Genomic DNA, 26,601 nt, shown 5'->3' on the forward strand with positions numbered 1-26,601 from the left:
GTTAATAACAGTAATAATAATAATAATAATAATGATAATAATAATAGTAATAATAATAATAATAATAATAATAATAATAATAATAATAATAATAATAATAATAATAATAAAGAATGACATAACAGGCAGGTTGTGACAGAGTTTTCCTATAGTCTACATTGCCAGCACTAACTTTCAACCAGACGAAATTGTCTTCAGTCTTGATGTTGGTGAACATCTCCATGAACTTAAATACATTATAGATTCATTTCTGTCTTTTAAAGTTAGTATTAAACATGTACTGTATATTAAACTGTTCAAAATTTAGGGCGATAGGGCCAACCATTAACCTAAAAAAGAATTACGCCTGTGGATTCCTTATTTTTTCATGATAAATGCGTACTGTACACTGTTTGTTATATTGTGTTGAGGTTTGGTGAAATACACACAGAACATACTGCACATACACCCTACAATTAAACTCCATGAAAGAGTTAAAAGAACACTCAATACAGCTTCCTGTTTGAAAACCACCAATCAACTATTTATAGCATCTGGCACTTTAAAATAGATATTTTGTCAGGGAAATTCTTCCTGTTCAATGATCGTTGCTAATTCTCTGAAGACATTCAGCCTCAGTGTTGATGACTCACATCTCTTTAATACAAGCGTCATTGCACTTTTGGTCTCTTCAGGTTTGATACCATTTCAGGCCTAAGATGTTTCACTTCCAAGGTTCTTGGAGAATTTCCTCTTCGGGTCAGGCAGTCATAAATAGCTTGATCATTTCCCACAAATATACTGTCTCCCAGTAATATAATACAAACATTTCACCCAAATTAGTATACTTAAAAACATCAGAAATACTATTTAGGGGTTGATAAAATAAGTGATTTCAACCTTTATTATACAATTCTTTAAAAAAATATATAATTTGAGAGGATTGTCTTTGGAAGAGGCAGTGTGAAAACCTAATGATAAATACAGATGTGTTCATATTTAGGAGTTATATTATGGACTTAGCGATGATTTGAAAATTGTGTAGATCCTCGTTGAGTTAAAAAGAACATTGAAATTTAAAATAAGTAAGGATTACAATGTAATATGACTGACATGTGAAATGGTTAAGAGCAATAAGTGCGATAAAAGTTTCTGTTGTATTTGTCATTCTTGGTATTAGATATTCTGGTTTATTTCATGGATTGTACAGGATGGGCAAAATAAACTTTCGAAATATTTTTTTTTAGAGAAAAGAAAATGCTTACTGCACACAGCTCAGATTTTGTACTGTAACCTGCAACCGAAATGAACCATTCCTTAAAAAAAAAAAAAAAACATATTTCAGCTGCTGCCATGATCTGTTGGCTGTTAGTGCTACAAATAGCAGCAAACTGTACAAAGCATTTGAACACACCAGAGGGCAGCACAGGGTAAGTGATAAGGAAATGGAATCTAAAAAAAAAGTCAGCTGTTATTCTTTAAAACAAGTAAAATAGCACGTTAATAAATATGGGTGTTGTTTGAAAATGTTTAAGTTACTTTATCAATTCCCAGTGGGGATTTCACTTGATATATTAAACACACACAACTGCGCACACACACAAAAAGCGTCTGTAGGCATGCAATTAAGGTAGAGATGGTATAATAAAGTGCAGCCATATAGCAGCACCCTAAGAGCAGCTTGTGGGGTTCGGTGCCTTGTTAAAGGGCACCTCAGCAGTACTCAGGAGGTCAACACTCTCCAGCTACCAGTTCGTACTCCAGACTTAGGTCCATGATGGACTGCAACCCTCCGGTACCCAAGCCAAGTCCTTTTGGACTGAGCTACTGCTGCCGAAAACATAATGAAGTTTACTGGTTACACAAGGACACAGCAAATCATCTGATGATCTGATTTTTAAATCCATTCTTTAGTCACACTGTTAATGAAATCCAATCATTCTCAAACAAACTCATCAGTTTTATTACAACTCTGATACGCTTTACAAACATGGCACCATCACATGGAAAGGGAACATGAAACAGTTTTTCATAGGCAATTTAAAAAAAATAATTCCTTTAATGAAGATAGAGATTTTTTCATATACTATATGGATAGAATAAAATTCTAGGTTTAATGTTGGGAGAGTGCTTTTCTGAAAGTGTTGCATAGTCAAGGCGACAAACAAAGGGACATAATTTAAAATAACATGAGTGAGTAAAAAGCTTTGTTTAATGCAGAATGCAGGGTAAAAATACTCTCTTTTTGAATACTTTAATGTGATTGTTTTGGCTCTACACCTCCCACCCAGTCAAACCATTAAAAACTAGCCAAAAAGCCTGACTCACGAGCTAGATGTGTGTGTACAAGTGTGTGTGCAGGTAGAATCCTGACTGCAAGCATTTGTAATTTACAGTCCATTTTCATTTGTGCAAATGTAACTCAAAAGAAAAAAAAATCCACAGCCATCACAGGTGATAATCTCCAAAGCAGTTGTATGAACACTGGGGAAAAGCTTATTTTTGTGTCACACACATTGCAGCCTTTGCAATCATCTTTTAGAGAAAAATAACAAAATATCCTCTTGGCAGGCAAATAAATAACCGGCTTAGCTTTTACAAAAAAATACTGTCATTCCATCTTGTGGGTTGATTAATGCTCCAATTAATCATGGCCCCAACTTTACCTTTGATTTTCTTCCACTCAGACTTGGAGATTAACTCCTCAGACTTTCTAAAAGTAGACTCAGGGGAATCCTTGTCCAACATGTAGACACTTGCATTTTCACTCACTCCACATCAGCTCAAAATATTCCTAGTAGCAAGACAGGAAGGGGAATTCCTGAATCAGCTTATAAAGTGTATCCAGATCCTGTGCCAAGCCTTTTTAAAATCAATGTTAAAAAGAAATGAGGAAAAGGGGAACACTACAAGAGCCACACCCAGTCTCTTCTGCTGGTTCTAACTTTCCAAACTCCAACGCGGGAGCAGAGATGCATGTTTTTTCCTTTCGTAACTTCCATACATACATTCATTTGTCCAACATCCCACCGCTTGATCAACTGGCTGTCTGTCCATTCACTGAAAACAGGTGAAAGCTTGTACTTTTATAAAGTAAAAGATCTCATCCTTAGTCTTTCTCATTTTCCTCTGTTTAAGCATCCGCAGACCTCCTCTTTGTTTCAAGTCTCTATCCATCCACAAAAAAGATCCACGATGTTGGCCAATGTCACCGGAACTCGTAGATGGCAGCACTGTGCTCGGGAACGTGGGTGAGGTTTAGTGACTGGTACCTGCAGTTAAACAATATAGTATATATTAGAATACGTACAAGAAGACAACAAGATATTACAAAGCACATTGGATACCTAATCCTTACCCAGCCTGTTTCATTGTATGTTCATGGAATGTTAAACTAAAAGCTGCTTTACTTGTAAGAAACTCATATCTCCTTAAGTTTTAATACATATTTCTAAAAATCAAAACACTTACGACAGTGTAAAAGTAGTCCTGAGCTTATAACCCGGCAGTACAACCAAATTAATCAAATTCAAACTGTAGTTTCATCCATGTAAGGTTAGTTAGAAGTAGAGCTGTCCCATTCATCTGTTAATAATCTCAGCAACTCTAATGGAGAAATTAAAAACTGAGGGCACCTTGACAGAAGCAAATAGCTAGAATTTTTGCTGTTGACTCCCCAAACCTGATATTCTTAAAGCCATTCCCTCACAAGTCTGATGAAGTCGGATGAGTAATATAATAACTCAAACTCCCCTCACATTCAATAATGTTTAACTGTGTTACCATTCAGAGCTTCTGTGATAATAGTAGCCCTCGATCGTCGCTGTGGATTTCTGGAAGCAAATGTAGTAGAATCCAGCAAAAGACGCGCCGCTGATGTCTTTAATTGTATGATCAGGAACCAGAAACTGTTCCTGAAGAAAACAGACATGATGAGAAATAGCAGCAGCTGCAGTTTAGAGGTGATTTACTACAACAAGAGGTCAGGCTCAATTTACAAACCTACCCTTACCTTCCACCTCATAAAAATATAGTCAGAGTTCTTCAGATCCTCATAGTCAAAATCATCAGAGTTAAATGTTTTGGCATACTGGTAGAAGGCCTGGAACTTGCCCTTGACACAAAAAATAAGATTATTAGGTCATCGCTTAGAAGCCTGCAGTGGAGCACTTTGGTAGATTTAAATGAAAAATGCTTACCCAGTGCTTACGGTCTACATCCTCATCTGCATCCCATTTCCGGGTGAGAAATGGACGCTTACTACTGATGATCTCTCCAGCGAAGAACGTAGTCAGAGTTGGATATTCCTGTGACAAATCACAACACAGAAACATGTACATTGTTAAAGTGAGATTTACAGCCTGATTTGACAGTTGTATAACATGACATCCATAGACCATCAATGTATCTTGACAGGGCAGACATATGTTCAATTATATATGTTTCTGCCTTAATGAAGAAATTATTCACCTCTGTTAATCCTTTTATCTTCAGGTAGCCACACAGGTAGGAATCCTCCATGGTGACATGCTTAAGAAAGGAAACAGTAAACGCTATTAATGAAAAGAATTGCGGGGTTTTGAACATCCAAGTGGGGAATGCTGAGAAATAAATTTATGGAATGAATATTATCTAATAACTTTTAATAGAAAATGGCAAGAAACGCCCAGGATTTTTAGAGTCTTCTGACAAATGCTGCCAAAAATTGTGAAATCACTAAGTTTTATTTCTGTAAACATCAAGAACAAAACTGTCACTTTCATTTGAATGGGTCGCAGGGGAATTGCTACGTTCACATCTAGTTATTCGAGATATTCAATTTCAGGCCAGGGCTCATTGATTTTCCAGCTGTCAATCACCAGTCCGAACATTTGACAGATCACCAGCAGCCCCTGACAGCTCGACTGAATCAAGAAATATTCACTTCATTGTCCCACCTGCAAAACAACCTCCACGTCGTAAGAGTTCCCTTTGCTCTTCTGATGGCCCCTAAACTTGGAACCGCTGTACAGCAGCGAAGTGACAACACCAGGCTGGTGGGTGTTTATCGGTGGCGAGGGAATAAGCGAGGCCGAGGATGTGAAGGCCACGACATTTGAGTCGCAAAGGTATCCAGCGGGGACAGGCATGGCTCCCGCTTCGCTGGCTCGACACCCAACGTGGGGAATTGCCGTCTGGGCGCTGGATTCTGATGGCGTCTGCGAAGAAAGACAAAAGTGGTCCACCAACATTCAACGCCCCCTATTCCTCCACGGTTCAGTTAACCGGGCTACAAGCTCCCAGAAAAGTAGCATCGGTGGACTTCGACGCAGCGCTGTGAGGCATCAGAATCCGTCTTTCACATTGGTCAAGTAAGTTCGGCCTTCTAACATGTTCAACGCTCATTGGCTGAACATGCGGAAGCCAAAAAAATGAACAACTACCTGTAGTTTTTCCCTGTTGTGTAAAGCGTCGTAGAAGCACACATAGAACTACACTTCCCAAATACTAAAATCTCTACGAGACTGTTCGTCATGCGTAAGAAGGTCACACGCATGCTTTTGAACGAAGGAGATGCAAAATGAAAACTGAACACAACATGCGAAAATAAGTAGAAACATCGCGACTATAGTGGCAGCGCTTCGAGCATCGTTTTCATACGAATACTGTACAATAACTAGCCAGACCGATAGGGGAGAATGCACTTAATTTAGTGTGGTCCTAATCAGATAGCCTAGCTAAGACAGCTAGCTTTCCTAAACCCCTTCACTATGTTTAGGAGCCTTGTTAGATTCCAGAGTCTCTCAAGACAAACACATTCACTCAGTAAAGTGTACCAAAGAAGTCGGCACAATGAGTTAGGTTTGAAATATTCTACAGCCTCAACAGGTATGGTTTATTTTTATAACATCAATACATATCTATCAGTTTTCCATGCTGTTATTGTTAAGGCAATGTTTCCTGCTGTTTCCAGAACGAAAACGATTTTATCGAGATGTCAGTATATCACAAGGTGAAGGTAAGCATCAAGTGTCACTAGTCATTGGAATATGACAGTTATGCTATCACTCTGCAAGTGAAAGGTGACCCTCATCTGTGCTCCCCTCATTTATAGACAGTTCAAATGTAATGTGTTTGATTAGGACACTAAAGGCTTATCTCTCTGTACCTCCATGTTTCTGTTATTTTTATTTTCTTGTAGGTGGCTTATTTGAGGTGAACCTGGACAGAAGGAAACTGAAAACTCCTGCAGGGAAACTGTTCACAGTACCAAATGAAGCCCTCGCTATCGCTGTGGCAACTGAATGGGATGCTCAAAGGGACACCCTGAAGTTCTACTCAATGCACCTGGTATGGCCTTTGGTTGACAGTTTCTAATCCTATGGACAGATCTAGTTTGTTCCTGTATGCATGGCTGGAGGCAAAACATTTAACTACTATTCAAATAAGTATCAGGGAAAAGGCACTGTTTATCAGAAGTTTGAGTAACCGGATCACATGAGAACAATTTGAATAATTTATTAATTTTTCTCAGGACAGAAAATGCAACTTGTTTTTGCTGTAGCAGTCTAAACGATTCAACCGCTTACTGACAGGTATCTCAAAAACGTTGTAGAAACCATTTTGCTTATTCACATGGGATGCATGTTCAGACACCAGCTTCAGACAGCATTCCAGAGGAATCTTAACCCATTCTTCATGGGTAAAAGTTTCCACTTCTGGAATGTTCATGCCAGCTAATAAATACTGTAGTATATTTTAACGTCTAAACTAAAAATTCTGTTTAAATAATTTTGCCATTATATATCTTTTTAATATTTTTAAGTGTACTCTATATGTTAAATGTAGAAATCTCTTCATGCTATGAAAAATACACGTCATGCTAATTGTAATGATAGTTGCAGATTTTGTGAGACTGAAAAATACTGGTTAATGACAGATTTTATTTAAAGTCAGCTGATTCTCAGAGGAAATATTATTGGTAATAATTTACCACAAAGGCTTGTCTTCGTTATATTGCTAGTTAAAGTCAATAAAATAAAAATGTAACTAACAAACTGTTACTTTATTTGACTATTTTATCTTTCCTTGCAGACTACGTTGTGCTACACAGCACTGGACAATCCCTCCCAACGTAACAAGGACCAAATGATCAATGCTGCCTTGAAGTTCCTGGAGACAGATACTGTCTGGTATGAAATAGTCTTCCTTACTGTGTAAAATAGTCTTCCTTACTGATTTTAAGATATACTTAATTTATATTTAGTCCCTGACAAAAGTCTTGTTGTTTATCCAAGTTGTAGGAAGAACAATTAATAACTTGGCTTGTAGTTGATCAATTTGAATCGCACACAAAAATAATGTGCAATAGAAATTATACTTTATTTTGAATGCACAAGCATGCTACAATAACATCAGAACATAAAGTCAAGCTTCCATGGCCAAAATAATATCATGTATGACTCCCGTGAGCTTGGAGGACTGCATTCATCCGTCAGCGATGGCTCGAACAACTTGAATGAAGCCATGTGGAATAACAAAGAAAACAGTGGTCTAGGACTCCCAAAGTTCAAGATTCTTTGGTTTCATTTTCCAAGCCTCTTTTTTTTCATCTTACCCTGGACGTACTCAATAATGTTCATGTCTGGTGACTGGCCTGGCCAATCCTGGAGAACCTTAACCACCTTCGCTATCAGGAACTTTCATGAGGAGCTTGAAGTATGAGAAGGAGTGCTATCTTGCTGAAGAATTTGGTGTTGTGGTTTGGAATATAATAGGCAGCAAGAATTTGCTGATAATTTGGGCTGTTGATTTTGCCATCCCTGCAGATCTCTCGCACAGCCCATACAGGATGTAACCCTTCACTATGATTTTTCCTCCTCCAACATCGACTTTTCTGGGTAAATCTTGGGTCCATGCGGATCCCAACAGGTTTTCTGCATTGCTAGTGAAGATTAGGATGCATTTCATCATCAAAATTCACTGTCTGCCACTTTTTCACTGTCCTTCCTTTCTCCAAGCTTTGGGCTTTGACAAATGCAACCTATTTCTTTAGGTGTCTTTTGTTTTATAGGGGTTTGTGAACACTAATTTGGCCATGGACACCACTGCATGAGAAAATTTGATAAACAGGGCTGACCATGGACTGTCAAAGCAAGAAGTGTTCCTCTTAAACAGTTATATGATGGAGTCTGCCTGACCTGAACTTGTTATAAACTTCACCAGTTTCTTCAAACCTTTTTCTTACTTTCTCTGATTTTTTGGATACACTGAGGATGTGTTCCACCTCAGCAGCAGATTTGGTCCTCAGGCTCCTGATTTGGTATGTTGTGAGAGGTCAGGTTGCACTTCACATGAAGGTCTGGTGTGCTGGGGTTGTTTTTATACACACATTGAAATATTTTATTTACAGTATTTTTCACGGGTGAAGCTCTAATCTTTAACTAGTTGAATCATTCAAAAACATGAGAAGACTTTGTCCAAGCAAAGTCTGACCTTTCTCTGATAATTAAATGATAAATCTCATTGAATGATACAAGGTTTTATTTTGGTTTAATCATGATCTAGAATAATTTGCCTTTCATATAATCCATTTCTAACTGCAACTACATGTCAAGTTATCTTTTATGGTTCCTACAATTAAGATAAACGACAAGACTTTTTTCAGGGACTGAATCATTCTTAACACAGGGCCTTTTAGTTGCCATGAGCATCAACTTTTTCTGTATTATGCATTTCCATATATGGTCTAAATTCATTTCCTGCAATACTCCACTAACTTAATATCGCATTTTTTGGCATTTAAATTCATTCAAAGACTGCAAAAGTTAGAGCTCAGCCTGCATGGTAGATATTAAATGTCTCTGTTCAGAGCCAAATGGCATCCTTTCAGTTAAAATCCATGTTTGCTGGCAAGACAAAAGAAAATCAAGTGTGAATAGAAGAATTTAACAGACAATTTGTCATCTTTAAAATTTAAATTGTTTGTGTTTTGTGCAGTTACAGAGTAGATGAGCCCTACGGCTTGGTTGATCTGCAGAAGAATGAATGGGATCCTGTACTGCACTGGATTGAAAATAGGTACAGTAATCTCAGCATGAGCTTCTACCACAGCCATGGTAAATGTGATGTTCTTCAAGTCAGTCAAATGGCAGAAATGGTTCAAATAATACAAGCTGTTGTGTTGAAATTTACATTTTGTATTTTTACATTTTTGTATTCACTATTCACTATCACTATTATCCCGTGCTTTTGTGTGTGAAGGAACAATAGACACACAATTTATTTTGGACCTCTACTTGAGAAAATCTAGTGATTACTTTTTGGGGGGTGTCAGTTGAAGTATATCCACTTAAAAAGTTTTATTTTCACCAGGAGACTCTTGTTACCTTTGATTGTTTATTGTGGTTGAGCCCTTGTAAGTGGCGAGTATGTGGATGCAGAGCAGATGAGAGGGAGGAGGGATTCAGCTGCTACAAGACCATGAAGGTGGTAAAACTGGTTGTTTCTGAGAGGAAAAATGGTTGTTGTTGTGTAAATAGTGGGACCGGCTGCTGTTAGTACAGGTGTACTTGATATGTTTAGTAGGCATGTCTGAATTATTACGTAACTGGCTGAATGCAGTTATTTGATTGTCAGAAACTGTTCTCTTCATCTATATAAAAAAACAACTGGATGAAACATAAATGTCATTTCCTTCACTACTTCCCCTTGATTTTCTACCCAGGTTTAAAAATTTTTTTAGATCTCTGTCCTGATTGTTTTAATTTCCTATAACTTCTTTGCAGATATAATGTCACAATTGGTTCTTCATCCAGTATTTTGGGTCCTGAAATCCCAGAAGCAACCAAAGACACTTTCCGGCAGCATCTGTATTCTTACAACTTATGGTCTCTGACAGGTATGAAATTACATATAGAAGAGTCTTAAATTTGGTTATTGTATGCGCTGTAAACTGTAAAAATAAAAATAAAGCTATTGTGTGGATAAACATTTTTATCTGTGATTTTATAGTAAAAAGGCACCTATATATTTATTTTTCTGCAGGGCTTGAGTATGTGATCACACAGCTGAAGTCTGTTGTGTTGTCATTGGGGCTGATTGACAGACATCTGAGTGTGGAACAGGCTGTGCTGCTGTCCAGACTAGAGGAAGAATATCAGGTAGAAGAGTAGCCGAATCAATCAAGTTTAATCAATCAAGTTTTATTTATGTAGCGCTTAATCATGACAGCAGACATTTCAAAGCGCTTTAACAGACAGAGAAACCCAACTGAACCCTCCAGAGCAAGCATAAGCGACAGTGGCGGGGAAACGAATATGTCTTCACCTCTTTTACTTTGTATTGCTTTATAATATTTCCTATAATAACCCCAAACGGAGATGATTTATCCTGTATTTTGTGATGAATTGCTTGGCTGCTTCTAAAAGAATGTCTATCAGAAAGGTCTGGTCTGTGTTTGCGCTACATAGGGAATCATTGTTTCTTCAAGCAAGCTTTTATCTGCTTTTTATTTTATGGCACTTAGTTGTCACAAAAAACTCAGAAATTATAGCTTTTTAATGCATTTAGGAACATATAACCTAACCTCGAACAAGTCTGTGTACGATGGAAAGGAGTGAATCACTGGTTTGACCAAGGATGTTCTACAAATCCTTTATCTTGCACTGCTGCATGCAGTGTTGTCTGTACATAGAAACACAAAGGTTTGCTTGCTGCTTTTCCTGCAGACAATCTTATTTTCTTCTCTATTTTTTCTTCCACACAGATTCGATGCTGGGGAAACGTTGAGTGGGCCCATGACTACGACACGTATGAGCTGAGAGCACGAACGGCTGCTGGAGCTCTTTTTGTTCACCTCTCATCTGAGAGTTCAACCGTCAAACGTAAACTCATGCAGGACTGAGAGGGTTAAACTCTTATCCAAACTCTGCTCTCAAATTGACATACATGTCAACCGCCTCTGTTTATTTTTGGTTTGTACAATCTGGCAGACAAACACAACACACAGTCTGTTTAACAATTATGCCTGCTGTGTCTGTGGTATACTTTAGAGTCATCTCACTCCAGTAAAATATTGTTTGTATTTTTGCAGACACATTAGTGTTTCCTTTGCATTCGCAGTCATCTGTGACTTCAGGAGAATTCACAGATTTTCAAAGAATGATTACTTGTCATGTTGTCAGTCAGTCGTTGTTCTTCACACTTTCTTTTATGAGTAAAATTCCCTTATTCTAGAAAAGTGCATTTGCCATTCTAAAAGTACACATTTTGTAGTGCCAGCTGTATTTAGTAGTGGTGTACTGTGTATCAAAATATTCATTTGTAGTACTGCAACTCTTGCAGCCAAGTGTTTTCTGTGGTTGTGCTGTAAAACATCAAATACATATTTATCCCCATCTTGACTGCACGCTTCTGTTTTTACAAAAAAACGAAGTTTTAGGTAAAAATATGGACTGCACCCTGTCCAAATGTCATTTTCGTGTATGAACCTGAGATTTTATCACATCCCGCTTCAGAGTGGTGATGTAATTGTCAGCTCTTGTGTGTCAGTCCATTCATTAGACCACCTTCGCAACCGTTGCAGATAGAAAGATGAAACAAAAAGCGCATTACTCAGGCGGCAAAGGGGATGAAAAGGAGATGGTGACCTTGAGAAAAGTAGGTCAAGGTCAAATTTTAACTTTTGTACACTCAGGAACCGGATAATATAGTGTCAGTAAGATCACAGTTCAAAACTACTGCTTTGATCTATGAAAGCAGGTCAGAGCACTAGCTTTGATCTTTGACCTATGCAAGTAGGTCATAAAATTTTGAATTCAAGGGTGTTGCGGGATGTTGCAGTCTCTGACTGCATTGGTTCTTGTTGCTATTTCATTTGACATGGTTTAAGATAGTTTAAAAAAAATATGCCATTAATTTTGTCTGTTCTTTCATCTATTGGAAGCAATGCAAAATAAAACTTGTTGTGAATTTAAATTTAAACAAGGCAAATTATTTTGTCATTATGAATTAAATTATTGTTAATATTGGACGAGCATTCCTTAGTCTTGCAGTCATAAAATACATACTGTATTTTACTTTTCTATGATACCTTTGGTGTCTTTTATAATGAGAAAATATTTGCCTTGTTTAAATTTTAATTCACAATACGTTTTATTTTGCATTGCTTCCAATAGATGAAAGACAAAATTAACAATGCAAAATAAAACTTATTGTGAATTAAAATTTAAACAAGGCAAATATTTTGTCATTATGAATTAAATTATTAATATTGGATGAGCATTCCTTAGTCTTGCAGTCATAAAATACATACTGTATTTTACTTTTCTATGCTACCTTTGGTGTCTTTAACGATATCCCAACTCTCACGACAAATGTCGGAGCTGTCCAATCAAGATACGGGACTTGATATCCTCACCAATTACGTTGTTCAGTGGGCGGAACCTGCTGGACGTTTCCTGATGTTTCTTATCCCATGGACTGAGTTGTTTTCTTGTCGAGCAAGATGGAGTTCCTTTTGGGGAATCCTTACAGTACCCCAGTGGGGCACTGCATTGGTATGTAAACATGTGTACGAACTGCACTAAATGAGGATTATCGTATAAATTTTCCAGTATAATTTACGTTGTGCGGTTTTCTGTTACGACCGTGTTACATTTAGCATGCTAGCTTCCTGTAATGGGTTATTTACAGCTGGAGCACCCGTTAGCCGCCTAGCTAAGTTGTAGTAGCGGTCATATTTGCTGTCATTCGAGTAGTACTGTTGTTAGCAAACCATAGCCGTGATTTTGTTGTCACTGTCATTGTAGCAGCTCATTGTTAAAACATTAACAAATACAGGTAGTTGTATCTTAAATAATGGCCAATATCCTAGGTAGCCATCAGTCAGCTAGCAACAATCATCGTCAAAATGTGTCTTGCTGTATTTTCTTGAGACTCCTTCTCAACGTTAAGCGGTTTTCCTCACGGAGTGCTCATGTTTTCCAGAGAGAGCGACTGATGGCTCTCTGCAAAGTGAAGACTGGACCCTCAACATGGAAATATGTGACATCATCAATGAAACAGAGGATGGGTGAGTACCCAAGGAAAATCATCGTCTTTTACTTATTAACATTTCTATATGGGCTAGTTCTAGTATCAGACATGTTCTTGGGTTGTATTTATTTCTTCGACGAGATACATTTAGAATCAACCCTTTTTTAAAAAAAACTTGTGTCACACTGCGAGTTCCAGTTGTTTGGCTATGAAAGGTGGATTTAATCATGGTGTTAGTGCTTATCTCAACCCTTCATTAACCTTGCACTGTATGTTTAAGCAGTTGTGTGATGTTCATGTTTTGTTTGTTTGGTTGTAAATCGGCTCAGGTGGGTTTTGGTCTTACTGGGTCAGCTGTGAATCGACTTCTATCTGCTGAATGCAACCGTGTCATACATCCAGTGCCAGTAGACTGATATTTATCTTTAAAAAGTTTTCAGGAGTTAATTATTACTGTACTAGAAGAACTGCCGTGATTGTGAGATCTCTGGTAATCATTAACATCTACCTGTAAATGGTATTCTTTCCAATGTTTACAGTTGTGTTCATCACCCCATCACTGGCATTCAAAGTAGCACTGAAAAGTCCTGATAAATTTCTTCCTCATGTTTTTGTTCCGCTTAGAATCACTTGATAATCCATTTACAAGCAGGTGACCTCCTGTACTTTTAATCCTTTACTGTGTTTGTCTGTTTTAAATTTGTGCTTTTGTGTGTAGGCCAAAGGATGCTATCAGAGCAGTGAAGAAGAGACTGAATGGCAACAGAAATTATAGGGAAGTGATGTTGGCTTTAACGGTGAGTTAGACTTTATAAACCGTGTGTTATTTTATGTAGACTGAAGAAATTGTTATATAATAAGTTCTTTAACAAAAACTATTAGGACAGACTTTCCTTGACACACTTTGTTCGCGAAGATACATGACAAATCTGCTGTCATGATGAAAAAGACAAGACTGAAATGTAGATTAAAAAGAGCAAATGTCCACAATCTTTTTATTTTCATCCACAATGTATTTGTCCACTAAAGACTGTGTTCCCTGGATGGTGTGAGCAGTGTAGTTTCCTGTGCAGTGCCCATTGAGGTGGGATCACTGCCAGCCCATCCCCCCTCCCCTCCATCAGTAAGGTGGAGCGTGAGCATGTGCGATGGGACCCAGAAGATAGTGAACTAATCCTGGGCATAATGAAGTCAGAGGAGGAATCTCTAATGGTGGCCTGTAGAGGTCCAAGGGTGCATGTTTGGAAACAGACAAGAGACTAATCTAACCGTGTAGTAGCCTGTTACCTCAGAAGTTTCTCTCAGGATAGCTGGTATTCAGCGTCGCAAGTTTTACCAGGTAAATTATAGGATTAGAGGTTTTGAACCACAATCATAACCAATTCTCAAAATATTAAGGGGAAAAAAGCCCTGACTCACTATCTTGGAGCTGGGCGTGGTAGAAAGTAAATATTACGAATCCCTTTTAATTTCTGGATTGATGATGCATTACATTGCCAATCCATGCACTTTCTGCAAAGCTGCATTCTTCTTATTTCCACCCCTTTGTGATCATTTTCAGGTATGTCTTCTGTGAGTTAAGATAAACTGAAATGAAACTTCATTGTCTAAAATAAGAATAAAATACTTGTTGTTGTTTTTTTATATCAGAGTTGGACCAAAATAATCAAAGGCTTAGTTGACACAGACTTCACTAAAATGAAACAGGATAATCTTGAATATTATAAAAAAATATGATAAAAATTCATGTTGTAATATAGTTTTAACTGCATGTGATTCACATTTTGCCAAACTGTATTTCTTGTCTTTATCTGTTAGGTCCTGGAGACGTGTGTGAAAAACTGCGGCCACCGTTTTCATGCTTTGGTCACTAGCAGGGACTTTGTTGATGGTGTGCTTGTTAAAATCATCTCTCCTAAAAACAACCCTCCTACGATTGTTCAAGATAAAGTTCTTGCCCTGATTCAGGTAAGATTACAGTGACAGTTGTGCAAATTTTTGTTTAAATTTATTGTGTTTTTGCCAACCCGTTTTTAGCTAAAGTGTTTAGAATAGTATGGTTGACTCCAATCCAGTAGTCGTCCTGTCATACACAGGCAGAGCCTCAGGTAGATTGTAATATCCCCCAACCTCCATCCAGGGGCAGCTCTAGTTACCTACCAGAGCTCAGGTAACCCTGATAGGGGCATGTGGCCTGCTCTTATTTCTAACAAGGAAATCACATGACCACAGCTTACAAGATGAATGCAGGAGAGGGGGATACATAAACTATAACTGGCAGGGAATATCATAATGCTATATTGTCTGTCTAGTCATTTGTAAAATATATTTGTGAAAGGAGGTGGAGTTGAGAAACCTGTGGTGAAAATCTACTGAACTGCACTCGTTTTATGTGACAGGGAGAATATTGTTTAGCAAGATGGTTAAAGCTCAGTGGGTTATCTTTACATAAAGAACTTCTTGTCCATCTGTCTTCCAAAAGTGTGCATATGTGTCTGCTGTTGTAAAGACCCTGTTTAGCTGTATCCTGTCCACTGCTCAGAAAGAAGCTGGGAGCTTTGTGTTTCGCTGACTAAAGCATATGAACAGAAATGATCAGAGAATTGGCTTCTTTTAGTATTTTGACATCACTTGCTTTGTCAACACGCTCTCTGTGTTTCTGTTCAGCCTGTCACTCCTTTAACTCTTTCCTCACTATTTTCCAGGCTTGGGCTGATGCATTCAGGAGCAGTCCAGATCTTACAGGTGTTGTCCAAATCTATGAGGAGCTAAAGAGGAAAGGCATTGAGTTCCCCATGTCTGACCTGGAGACTCTGTCGCCTATACACACACCCCAGCGGGTAGGAGGCGTCACACTGAGCAGCTCAGATCTTTCTTTGCACAGACCAACCATAGTGTGATTGTGTACCTAGTAACACATTCTGTTAAATATTATATCTCTTGTTGCCTCTAGGCAGCATCTGCTCCAGATGGCGACTCCACTTTATACAAGTATGCCACCACTACGACTCAGCCCACTTCACAGCCCGTCCCACCAGCCTACACCACCCCGCAGATCCCCAACATTCATGCGTCTGGAGCCATCAATCCTACACCTGAGCAGGTAATCCCATAAACATCGCTGAAGTAAACAGGTGACACATTTATCCTTTAGTTGAGCTAAATTGTTAGACGAGCTATATGATAGTACCCCTGAATCGGAGTCACTGTCTTATATCATTAAAGTGGCTCCAAAATTAATGATTTTATTTCTTGAATTTTTTACAACTTTTAGAATTCCAAACTAATTGTTATTAAATTTAACTCTTACGTACAGATTTGCCGACTGCGCAGTGAGTTGGACATTGTTCGTGGAAACACTAAGGTGATGTCGGAGATGTTAACTGAGATGGTCCCGGGACAAGAGGATACTTCAGACTATGAGTTACTACAGGCAAGAAACTTGTGTGTTTGTTAATGTGTGTGGATTGATCATTAAAAAAGATCCCCTTTCTTTATTTTTTTCATTTTCATATTGACTTTTTTAAAACCGTCCAACAAAGGGATTCACAAGCCCAACAAGAATAAGCTAGTGCTCAGACTTGGGCAGAGAAAGGTTTACACCAATAAAAACAGACATAGAAACAAAAAAGGCTCACCAGAGAAAGTATGGTTAATGAGGAGATGTAAAAGAGGTCTCACTCAACTGGCTTAATGGAAATATCCTCGGTCCTAACTGCACTCACCTTGTCGCTTTTAGTCTTCAGCAGGGCCCCTGAAACGGATAAAAGGCCTCATCATCTGCGATATATATCCTAGCATGTACTGAAGATGTAGCCATGAATGGTCTTAGAACAAATCTGACAGAAATTTGGATATAAAGTATCCAAAAATGTACAGTTTAAGCCTGTAACCTGGCATCAATATAATGATGTGTACATTTGTCTGTGTTTGTACTCTATTTTTGGATATCTTCAGGAGTTGAACAGGACTTGTAGAGCCATGCAGCAGCGAATAATGGAGCTCATCTCCTGTGTTTCCAATGAAGCGGTGACTGAGGAGCTGCTGCATGTTAACGATGACCTCAATAATATTTTCCTGCGCTACGAAAGGTTCGAAATGAACATGAAAATGCAAGCTTAAAGTTTATAGAATATGCACACTCAAACTCATCTATACTTGGACATCTTTGCATGTTTGCACAGTTGGTTACGTAAACTTGAAGTGCCTTAGGCGTTGCTTTCATGTTGTGTTTTTGCTTCAGGTATGAGAGGTTCAGGTCTGGGAGGTCGTTGGCTCAGACTGTCAACAACGGGGTGAGTCAGTAACTCAGATGGTAAAAACTGGTTTGTCATTCTCTCCTTTTTTGCTTTTCAATTTAAGCATTGTGGATACATGTGTAGCAGTAGCAGTCAGGCTTATGTGTATCTGTCAATTACCCATCAGTGATTTACCATATGCACTTGCCTCCTTAAAGAGAAACCGAACAGGATATGCATGTATTTACTTTCATTACTAAAATGCATGGTAACGCCGATATATTAAAGTTCTCATTTTTAATATTTTGTTTTTTATAGTTCTGATACAGTCAAAGTGGTCCTGTTACAAGTTTTTAAAGTCCCCATGTTTTCCATATAGAAAAAGGATTGGAAGCAAAGATCTGGTTATTTGGTTACATTTCTGCCAAAATGTTTTAATATGAATATGACGTGCTTCCCTGTCTAAGGCAGGCCTTGACACTGTTGCCACTTTTCTGACCCTCGTTTGGAGTTCATTTATAAAATGTTTGAAGTAACAAATCTAGTTAGTTTTTCATAGCACTGAGATATTAACATGAGAAATGTGCACAGATCACTTAGAGTGGAATTTAATCTCAGAAGTGTCTCTCCCTCCTCCTACATACTGGAATGCTTCTGTGTTCCCACCCTCCTCACATCCACCAAATGATTTATGGCTACTCATTGCAAAATAATAAGAGGGTATTTTTTTAGAACAAACCATTGTGGGGTGTTATGGGATAAATATTTAACACATGCACTTAAAATATTTGTCACTGGTAATGCTTCAGCGTCTCATTGAACCCAGTGCCATTCCTCATACAATTTCCTTATGATTTGGGAGTGTGACAGTTTTCTAATTGCCTTCCATTTGTTGTTGTCCGGTTCATTCCTGCCATGTTTCAAATAAAAGAGCCTTTATAAACTACCGAAAAAAAAGCTCACAAAAACAGATGAAGCAAAAGTTATATTTCTTAAAATTGTCAAAATAACAACTAAATCAAGTATATCCATTTAACCACTGTGCTGTTATGTTTTACTGTTCACTTTTGCTATGAGGTGATGCTAACGGCTGTGAGTGAACTGTTCTATTAATACCTCAGTCAAAAGCATCGCTATCTATAATCCAAATGCTATCGCAACCTGGAACATACTTATCTCTAGTACAGACTGCTGCTGCAAAATGGCACATTTTCCCTAAAATAATTAATCCTGACTGAGATTAGTATCCGTGCATGACTTCCAGAAATTCAATCACATTGCTAAAAAAGAAATTAAACTTATGTAATGTCCAAAAAAATACAATCTATGGCAATTGTAAAGTTTTTTTTTTTTAATTTAGTTAATTTTAATTTAAGGCTACTCAGAAAGCGGTAAAAAAAAATTCAAAGTAACATTTTGTAATGTCCACAAGATACCTTAAAACAAGTGAAGTTCTCTAAAATAAAAAATACCTTCTTGAAGAAAAGAAGTATCTTGTAAAAAAACCAGCTGCTGCCTTGATTCAAGATATTTCATCTTAGAGCATCACACACCTGTGGATTCTAAACAGAGAGGACTTCCGTGCGTATTTGTCAAGTTCCTTTCTGTCCCCATCTCATCTCTGTTAATTGAATCCGCTTTACGATTCACGTAAGCACCAGAATCTGACGTAAGACAGGGAGCACACAGCCTTGCATCTTCATTGGGTTTCCAATTTATTTCGACATGGTATATCCTCCATGGTTATCCTGACATTACATTGTGTCCCTGCACTGGCATGTTGATGGTATTCACTGTCTCTTCCTTTCTGCTCTTTACTTTTTCCTGTTTCTGTGAACTAGCTGAGGCAGGCAAGTATGAAAGCATTGTCAACCTCCCTGTGTCACCCCACAGTGGCTGTAGAAACATGGATAAATAGTACGGGCCCTGTCATCCCATATGGCATGTTTTGTCTATGACGACCCTTGAGGTAGAGCAACATTGACATGAGCTTAAGAAATGAACCACTGTCATTTTGTGTTTGGTCACCTCAAACAGCAAAGGCTTGAGGTTTGCGAAGTACCAACTCCTCCAAAGCCCTGAGATCGTCTCCCATCATCCCTCTCTGCTATATTTCTACTTTCTTAAGGGGATTTTTCTTTATAAATAATCAGCATTTTTATACTAGACTGCACCTTTAAAAAAATGGTGGTAATGCAATTTGTCATCTCCTACCGTCAAACATTTAATATTTAAATAAACTGATCTGCGTTCTTTGGATCCTCTTAAGAACTACTGTTTTTATTTAATTTCCTTCCATCCTCCAATCTCCACAACATTTTCATGCTCTTTAACACTAACAGACACTTTTTACAAGACTTGCAATGGAGTATGTTTTCATTTTTGATTTCAGCCTCAAATTATTTCTTTAAATATTTTTCCAGGCAGTTTAGAATCTATGTACTGTTGTGACCCTGCTTCTCCTTAGCCACCCACTTACGGATTTGTTTTGCTGCTCATGAGCCAGAAACCCTACATCCTGTCCTCAGATCCTCTGTGGAACCAGAGCTGTAGTGCATCTCATCCATTCTTTTCCACCAGGTCCTGAGTGAGGCCACTGATGACAACCTCATAGACCTTGGCCCAGGCTCTCCAGCAGTGGTCAGCAACATGCAGAATGCAGCCCCGACCGGTGTTTCCCCTGCTATCGCACCCCCCGGGGCAATGCCCTCCTCCCCAGCCACTTTAGCCTCCCGCCTAGCTGGTCTGGGTAGGTAGATCCAGCTGCCTCAGCACACTGAAAATGGTTTTGAATATCTACTGCATTCTCATATAATCCAAGATCAAAAGAACAGATAAATGGTTTGGTCGATTAGCCTACTTCTTATGAAGACTGAACAGAGATGGGGCTATCCCAAGCCTTGTCCTGTTGTCTCTATGAAGTTGCCTTGCATCCAGTCTTAATGCTCAGATAGATAAAGCTTTCATCTAAATGAATTCCCAAAAGAGCTATTAGTTTAACTGCTGCATCTGTGCCACTGCAGATTGTTGTAGACTTAATTTAGCCGACAATTTATTCTACCCTCAACCTCTGATTCAGTAGCAGCTGTGGCTGTTTGAGTGTTTTTTTCCTAATTAATTCTAAAGCCTCTTTAAGAAAACTTGGAAAAACAAACAATCCCCCCACACACACTATTGGATTAGTTTTAAGATTTATGAAGTGAAATCCATGCTTAAGCGGTGTAGAGTATTGAAATGTTTTTCCTCCAGACTTGGGTGCAGACAGCGTGAGCAGCACCTTGAGCTCTCTGTCCAGCTGTAAGCCTCCGCCTACGCAGGACGACTTTGACGTGTTTGCTCAAACCAGGACCGGAGCCCTGTCTGCGCCACAACACACAACGTAAGGACACAGCAAACATTTAGAGTTTAATGTATTTCAGATCCCACATTTTTAAGGGGTTATTGCACTAGTTTCCTGCTGTATTTGTCATGTTCTTTAGCTAAAGTTCATACTTAAATTTTTTTTTCTTCCTGTCCAGCCCTGCAGCAGACGACAGAAATGCCACCGGTGGCCTTCCTCCCACTCTGGATGTCCTGCAGCCAATTGCAGGAGCGGTGAGTCCCAGTGACACAGACTTTAGTGTGTTTGTGTGTTTATGGTCAGTTCTGGTGTCCTCTCAAAAACATTATAGAGTGTTTGTATGTGTGTCATGTGCTGAACTTAACCATGACAAAGCTGACATTTTCTCATGCTTTGTACCTCATATAGTGTGATGTTAGGCACTCAATTAACAAAAACACAAGTTTTGAACTGGGTATGAACCTGGTTTTTCCTCTCCATGCATGCTTATAACAGCCGTGTGTGTGTGTGTGTGTGTGTGTGTGTGTGTGTGTGTGTGTGTGTGTGTGTGTGTGTGTGTGTGTGTGTGTGTGTGTGTGTGTGTGTGTGTGTGTGTGTGTGTGTGTGTGTGTGTGTGTGTGTGTGTGTGTGTGTGTGTTTTTAACAGAAGTATATGTAGTGCTACCTGTCTCTGGCTGTTGTTGTGCTTGACATATATACTCAGCAAAAAAGAACTGCATAGGCCAATATTGTGAGAAAAAGAAATGCAGATGGGAAGAAACATTGATATCTGGAGGCCCCTATTAAGGTTATTTCTGATTCCAAAAACTAGATATTGGTTGATGTGTAATAAAATCCAACAGATATGAAATTCTTCATTCGAAAGTAACCAATGCAAAAACAGATACCATATAAAAAGCACTTTATCTATATACATATGTGATTTGCACAAGGAACATGTAGTATTGGTTCATAAATCCAAGGGGTTCCTTTCTAATATCAGACATGAATGAGTGAAGCACAGAAAAACAAATCATGGACTTGAGACTTGACTTGAGGTCAGGAGTCACTCTAAAGCACAAACCTCCAGACTCCTACCGCGTCACCTGCTGAGAACATGCAACAAACCCCACCCATGATTGCATCATATGATGGCAGGTTCATAACCCTAACGTGACCTGCCATTACTATATATCTTGTATGTCCAATCACAGACAGTTAAGATTCGTCTTCTTGAGGCAGTCTAGAAGTGTTCACACATCCAGATCTCACCTTTGCTTTTGTTTATTTTGTTTGTGTGAAGCTTTTTGATAATTCTCCAACTGCTGAAAAGGAACTCACAGCAGTCAGATGTTGCTCCTAACACTTGAACATAAAACTACTCGCTGCGGAGTGAGAACCCCGCACTAACACGTGTGCTGTGGTTGTGCTCTGATGACTGCGGTTAGCGGCCGAGGCGACCTGATGGGTTGTCAGACACAACGTTCCTCACTGCGTTTATCCTCAGCTTTTCTCAGCTCGTGCACTACGCTCAGTGTTCTCCCTCATACACGCATGACTCCTCGTCTCCATCACCACGTGTGGTGTGTCTTGCCATCCTTAAACCTTGTTTTCCATTCATTTATTTTACATTAAAATTTTATTTTGTATTTAAGTTGACACTAAAGCTCATTCAAGTCATGTTCTTGTTGTGTTTGGGTTGGGATTTTTTTTTTTTTTTGGTCTGTTGTGGCATTGCTTCCAACTGCACACCCTCTGGCCACCGGTGGCGGTCTTGATGCTACCTCATAGGGTATGGGCGGCCAGTCCTCTCTCATGGAGGACATAGAGCAGTGGCTGTGTACTGATGTGGTGAGCCCATCATGATTTTTATTTCTGCCTGCAGTGTTTGCCGTTTCACCTTTCCTCTTCTGTCCTCTACTCTCCCCATATCCAATATAAAAAATGAGTTTAAAGTCAGAAAATAACATTTTCCTCACATTTCCTCCATTTTTGATCAATCACATATCAATAGTTCACTTTGTCACTAACATTGTTTTGGAAAATATTTTGTCGTTTTAATGGCAAAATTTAGTAAAATGAGCATGAGGCTGTTGATGCCTATGGAGACGGAAACAGCCTATCTATGGAGATAACGTGTTCCCTTCAGTCTAAACGGGAATAATAAATTGATGATAATGACATCTGACTTCTGTAAATGTTTATTTGACATACAATGATAAAATATCTCATTATCTAACTTTTAAACAAATCTTCCAAAAGATGGAGGACTCGTCAAATAATATCAGACAGAAGGAAAGAAAACGTAATTATGCTATAAAATTCTAGGTTTTCATGCTCATTTTACAGAAATGTGTTCAGCCATGTTTTGTTATACAGTTGTGATATCCAACTGGTTGGGAGAAAGGTGCTAAGTCTTTTGGCATTCATTATATTTTCTGCAAACGGGAATATTTTGATTTCCATAATTATTTGCATGATTTTGGGTCGTGGGAACAATGGGAAAGTGTCTCCTTGTTGTTTAATATGACCTAACTTTGGAGCAAATGTGTGAAACAAAGGGACTAGAATCCTCCTTGGTTTCTGGTGGTCTACAGTGAATGAGGTTTTCCAGCATCATTTCCCTTGTGTGACTTTGTCTTTGCTTTTCAACAGAAGGGAGATGAGGGTGAGGAAGGTGTGACAAGTGAAGGTAAAGCAACATCAGTCTTTCTTTTTTTCTCCTTTTTTTTTCTTTTTAAATTTTTGCCCAATTAGAATTCCTTATTCCTTCTTGTTCTCCTTCCAGAGTTTGACAAATTCCTGGAGGAAAGAGCCAAAGCGGCAGAGATGACCCCCAGCTTACCATCACCCCCTAGTGGCGAACCAGGCCCAGCACAAGGAACCCCCGGCCGCAAGAAGCCTGACAGGCCGGAGGACTCTTTAATCGCCATGTAGACCTCTCGCCATCGCCCCCGAGATCCTCAGCCTAAGACCCGACCAGCCGAGTAGCATCACCCACAGACAGACTGACCTGACACTAAAATACATCCACTTCCCTTTTTACTCATCAAAACGCTATTTAGTTTAACAGTACAGAGCGTAATACAAGCTCTCCTTGTAAAAAGGGAATGATTAATATTAATTTCTCTGAAAGAAAGGGAAACCAAACATATGGCCTGTTTCACTAACGCCACCTATCAATGGATCACAGGCGATGATCAGTGTCAGAGACTTTGAGGCAGCCTGCTTTTACCTTCTATACACATGAAGAAGCCCCGTCTGCTTGTTGTGGACTGCAGAGATTTGTGTCGCAGCTAAAAATGCTATGTTGAGTTTTGTAAAAGAGGCGTTCTTCTGTTCATATTCTGTACGTAATCATTTTCTTACCAAAAAGCCTGCATTAACAGCCCCAAATTTGATTTAGTTTCTTACAATTAAAGAAACCCCAGCAGAAAAACACGAAGGTTGCTATTTGAGAAAAAAAGACCATTATATGCAGAGGCAGTGAGCATACATACAATAATATTGTTTTGGTGTTTCTATTAGTCCTTTGGCAAGTTTGTCTAAGTTTAATTGTAAATCTGTAAATGACAAATGTCAAGTTTATTAGTCATGTGTATATTTAAGCAACATCTGTATGAAAGATTTAATGTAGTTTTTGAAAAGGGTTTTATCTTCCATCTGCTCTGACGCAGGGATGTACCTCACTGCATTTTTTTTTCCACAAGAAGAATGGAATAATTATTCATCTAACTTTTCACTGAAACTTATTTTAAACAGAAGAAGAAGGGAAATTATTTTTCTGAGTGACATATTTGCACACCCCACCCTAGTTTTACCTCCCTTTGAGTCAGATGTTTAAGATTCTTTGACAGATTGGACTGCAGCTTTTTGTTGGTCTCAAGAGATTATTATGCTGAGGTTTTATGAGCCAAAAGCTGCTTTCTGAATTTGTTTGGCAGGTTTCTTGTCTTAATTCCATCTGCTAAAAAACAAAAAACAAAAAAAACATGTAATTTTTTAAATGATCGTCATCATGCTGGATTCTTTGAGTCCCGAAATTCTGGGTCAGATTCCCAAAACTGGTCGAAGTCGTGCTGTTTTACTTTCTGTAGGATTTAACTTTGTTTTTGCATTGATTGCGCTGTATGATTCCTATTCTTAAATCAGTTCCAAAGGACCAAATCTGAGCTTTCTCCCCGATGGGAAAGAGTCTGGTTAATTGGATTTGTTTGCACACAGTCCGGTCCTCCAAAAATGCACTGCTTGATATCCTGAGATGTAATGAGAATATCAATATCACACTACAGAAGCTTTTTGCACATTGTCGTTGTGCATTTTTCATTTATTTCTTTCTGCTGACATCTTAAAAGGCCTGACCTTTCAACACGACATTTGTTTTCGGAAATGAGCCGGCTGCAGACGTACCGCTACAAATGAGGTCTTTTTACTCTTTGACAATAAAAGAAAGAAGAAAAAAAAAGCGCTCCGACAAGCTTACACAGTGACTGTTGCGTAACCTTTACACTTGCACTGTAAATCAACACTTAACCTGATGTAATTAATGAGATGCTGGGAAATTTTTGAGTAGAATTAATTTATTTCTTCGGATGAGTATTTTGAATCATTTTATTGTACAAACGTTAAAAATGGGAAATGAACTATATCTAGGAATGGAATGAGAGATGTTGGTGTGGGATTTAGTGATTTTTCTGGCTTTTGTTTATGGAGTTCAGCTTTTCCTTTTTATACATTGCTACTGGCTGATGTATTTTATTCGTCATGGGTGTTTATTTTTTCGGTTGAATGTGTGTAGCTCCTTTGTCCATCCTTTATTTGTAACTGGAAGGGAATTGCACCATTTCTCCCATTTATGTCATGAAAGGTGCATCTTTTTTGATGACTTTTAGACCAAGCATCAAAGTTGCACATTTTGAAAGGGAAACTTCCCTGTTTCATCTCCTTGTTTTAATCTACTTGTGTTTGTGTATGAGCTGTTGTGTAAAGCGAATATGTTTAGTCTCAGTTGATTGGTTTTAAAAAAAAAAAAAGTTCAAATGTGTGTTCAAAAGAATCATGTTAATATTCTTTTTTGATGCCACCCGGGGTCAACCTGCTTTATATCGGTGTTAGCGCTGTCAGTGATTGGTAACTAAATCTCAGTCATTTCAAAATGGCAAGCAAAAAAATAAACTGTTGTCGAGAGATGGTGTTAGGAGGCCGTGCTGTGCGACTGCTACTTTCCCGTGTTGTCTCATCTCTTGTTTCTTTTTTTGTGTCGTTTGACTTGTGCATGAACTCTAATAAATCATAAGCAGATTGTCCGCATCCTTGTTTCATTTAGTCTTATTTTTTTTGTCTGGATTCAAATCTTTTCTGCAGCTCCCAGCTGCCACTGCAGTCCTCTCCTCAGCATACCATCATCACCCTGGATCCTTCTTCAGATGCTAATGGCTGGAGCTGACCTGTAGTAAACCCTCAGCCTACCTTACCCCCCTTCATCCCCACCCCTTCCTCCTTCTAGAGGTCCGTGGGCCCCACACCAGGGGCTTCCCCATTGGTTGTCAGGGATCGCCTCATCCCAAAACATGGCCCCTCACATTCTGGCCCAGTCACTGGAGCGTTTTTTTCCCGGTCAAAAGAAAGGGTGTGTCTGTTGGACAGTAGACTAGAACGCACCAGCACACAGGAACCCGGGCCGTCTCCACATGAGCTGTTTTTAGATGAGTCTTGATTCCTCTGCAAGGTAAATACTTTTGATTTAAACTTCCTTCAAACTCTGCTTCCGAGAACAGTGTTCTACTTACGATGTATTTTGAGATTACAAGTGGAGAAATAGACTCAATGAGGCAGTAATGCAGAAGTCCAGTGCCATGTGCTGCATGCGTGTGTGTGTGTGTGTGTGTGTTGTCACTGTGTGCGGCCTTGTGCCAGCAGAACCCTTGTTGTGTCCTAGTGGATCACTGACCTGGACAAAAAGTGGTCCACATGAAAACAAACACTACATTTTGAATGTGTAACATTAACACTAACCTACCATTCGTTGCAGAGGTTTGCTGAAGAGGA

The 26,601-nt window shown here is 38.8% G+C and overlaps 3 protein-coding genes across 4 annotated transcripts; 2 read left to right on the top strand and 1 right to left on the bottom strand.

Moving 5' to 3' along the window:
* Positions 1 to 1,945: 1,945 nt before the first annotated feature.
* LOC137588240 (glucose-induced degradation protein 4 homolog) lies at positions 1,946 to 5,301 on the bottom strand. The gene is made up of 6 exons (XM_068305189.1): positions 4,917 to 5,301; positions 4,450 to 4,509; positions 4,179 to 4,286; positions 3,992 to 4,093; positions 3,763 to 3,893; positions 1,946 to 3,251 (listed from the first exon to the last, which is right to left on the bottom strand). The coding sequence occupies exons 1-6, from the start codon at positions 5,208 to 5,210 to the stop codon at positions 3,188 to 3,190; spliced, it is 759 nt and encodes a 252-aa protein (XP_068161290.1). The 5' UTR covers positions 5,211 to 5,301; the 3' UTR covers positions 1,946 to 3,187.
* A 195-nt stretch (positions 5,302 to 5,496) lies between these two features.
* On the top strand, positions 5,497 to 11,680 carry atpaf2 (ATP synthase mitochondrial F1 complex assembly factor 2). Its single transcript, XM_068305585.1, has 8 exons — positions 5,497 to 5,847; positions 5,933 to 5,977; positions 6,161 to 6,309; positions 7,054 to 7,151; positions 8,959 to 9,039; positions 9,747 to 9,859; positions 10,006 to 10,121; positions 10,727 to 11,680. The coding sequence occupies exons 1-8, from the start codon at positions 5,730 to 5,732 to the stop codon at positions 10,862 to 10,864; spliced, it is 858 nt and encodes a 285-aa protein (XP_068161686.1). The 5' UTR covers positions 5,497 to 5,729; the 3' UTR covers positions 10,865 to 11,680.
* Positions 11,681 to 12,412: 732 nt separating this feature from the next.
* On the top strand, positions 12,413 to 25,855 carry LOC137588547 (target of myb1 like 2 membrane trafficking protein). Of its 2 annotated transcripts, XM_068305684.1 has the most exons (15): positions 12,413 to 12,518; positions 12,949 to 13,033; positions 13,715 to 13,793; positions 14,815 to 14,964; positions 15,702 to 15,836; positions 15,950 to 16,099; positions 16,313 to 16,429; positions 16,954 to 17,087; positions 17,240 to 17,291; positions 19,815 to 19,983; positions 20,484 to 20,613; positions 20,753 to 20,828; positions 22,345 to 22,404; positions 23,209 to 23,245; positions 23,342 to 25,855. In XM_068305684.1, the coding sequence occupies exons 1-15, from the start codon at positions 12,467 to 12,469 to the stop codon at positions 23,488 to 23,490; spliced, it is 1,575 nt and encodes a 524-aa protein (XP_068161785.1). In that variant the 5' UTR covers positions 12,413 to 12,466; the 3' UTR covers positions 23,491 to 25,855. The 2 variants fall into 2 exon arrangements, with proteins under 2 accessions (XP_068161785.1, XP_068161786.1); XM_068305685.1 differs by lacking the exon at positions 22,345 to 22,404.
* Positions 25,856 to 26,601: the final 746 nt, after the last annotated feature.

Source organism: Antennarius striatus, chromosome 21 (genome assembly GCF_040054535.1).
Source record: "Antennarius striatus isolate MH-2024 chromosome 21, ASM4005453v1, whole genome shotgun sequence".
Lineage (NCBI taxonomy): Eukaryota > Metazoa > Chordata > Actinopteri > Lophiiformes > Antennariidae > Antennarius > Antennarius striatus.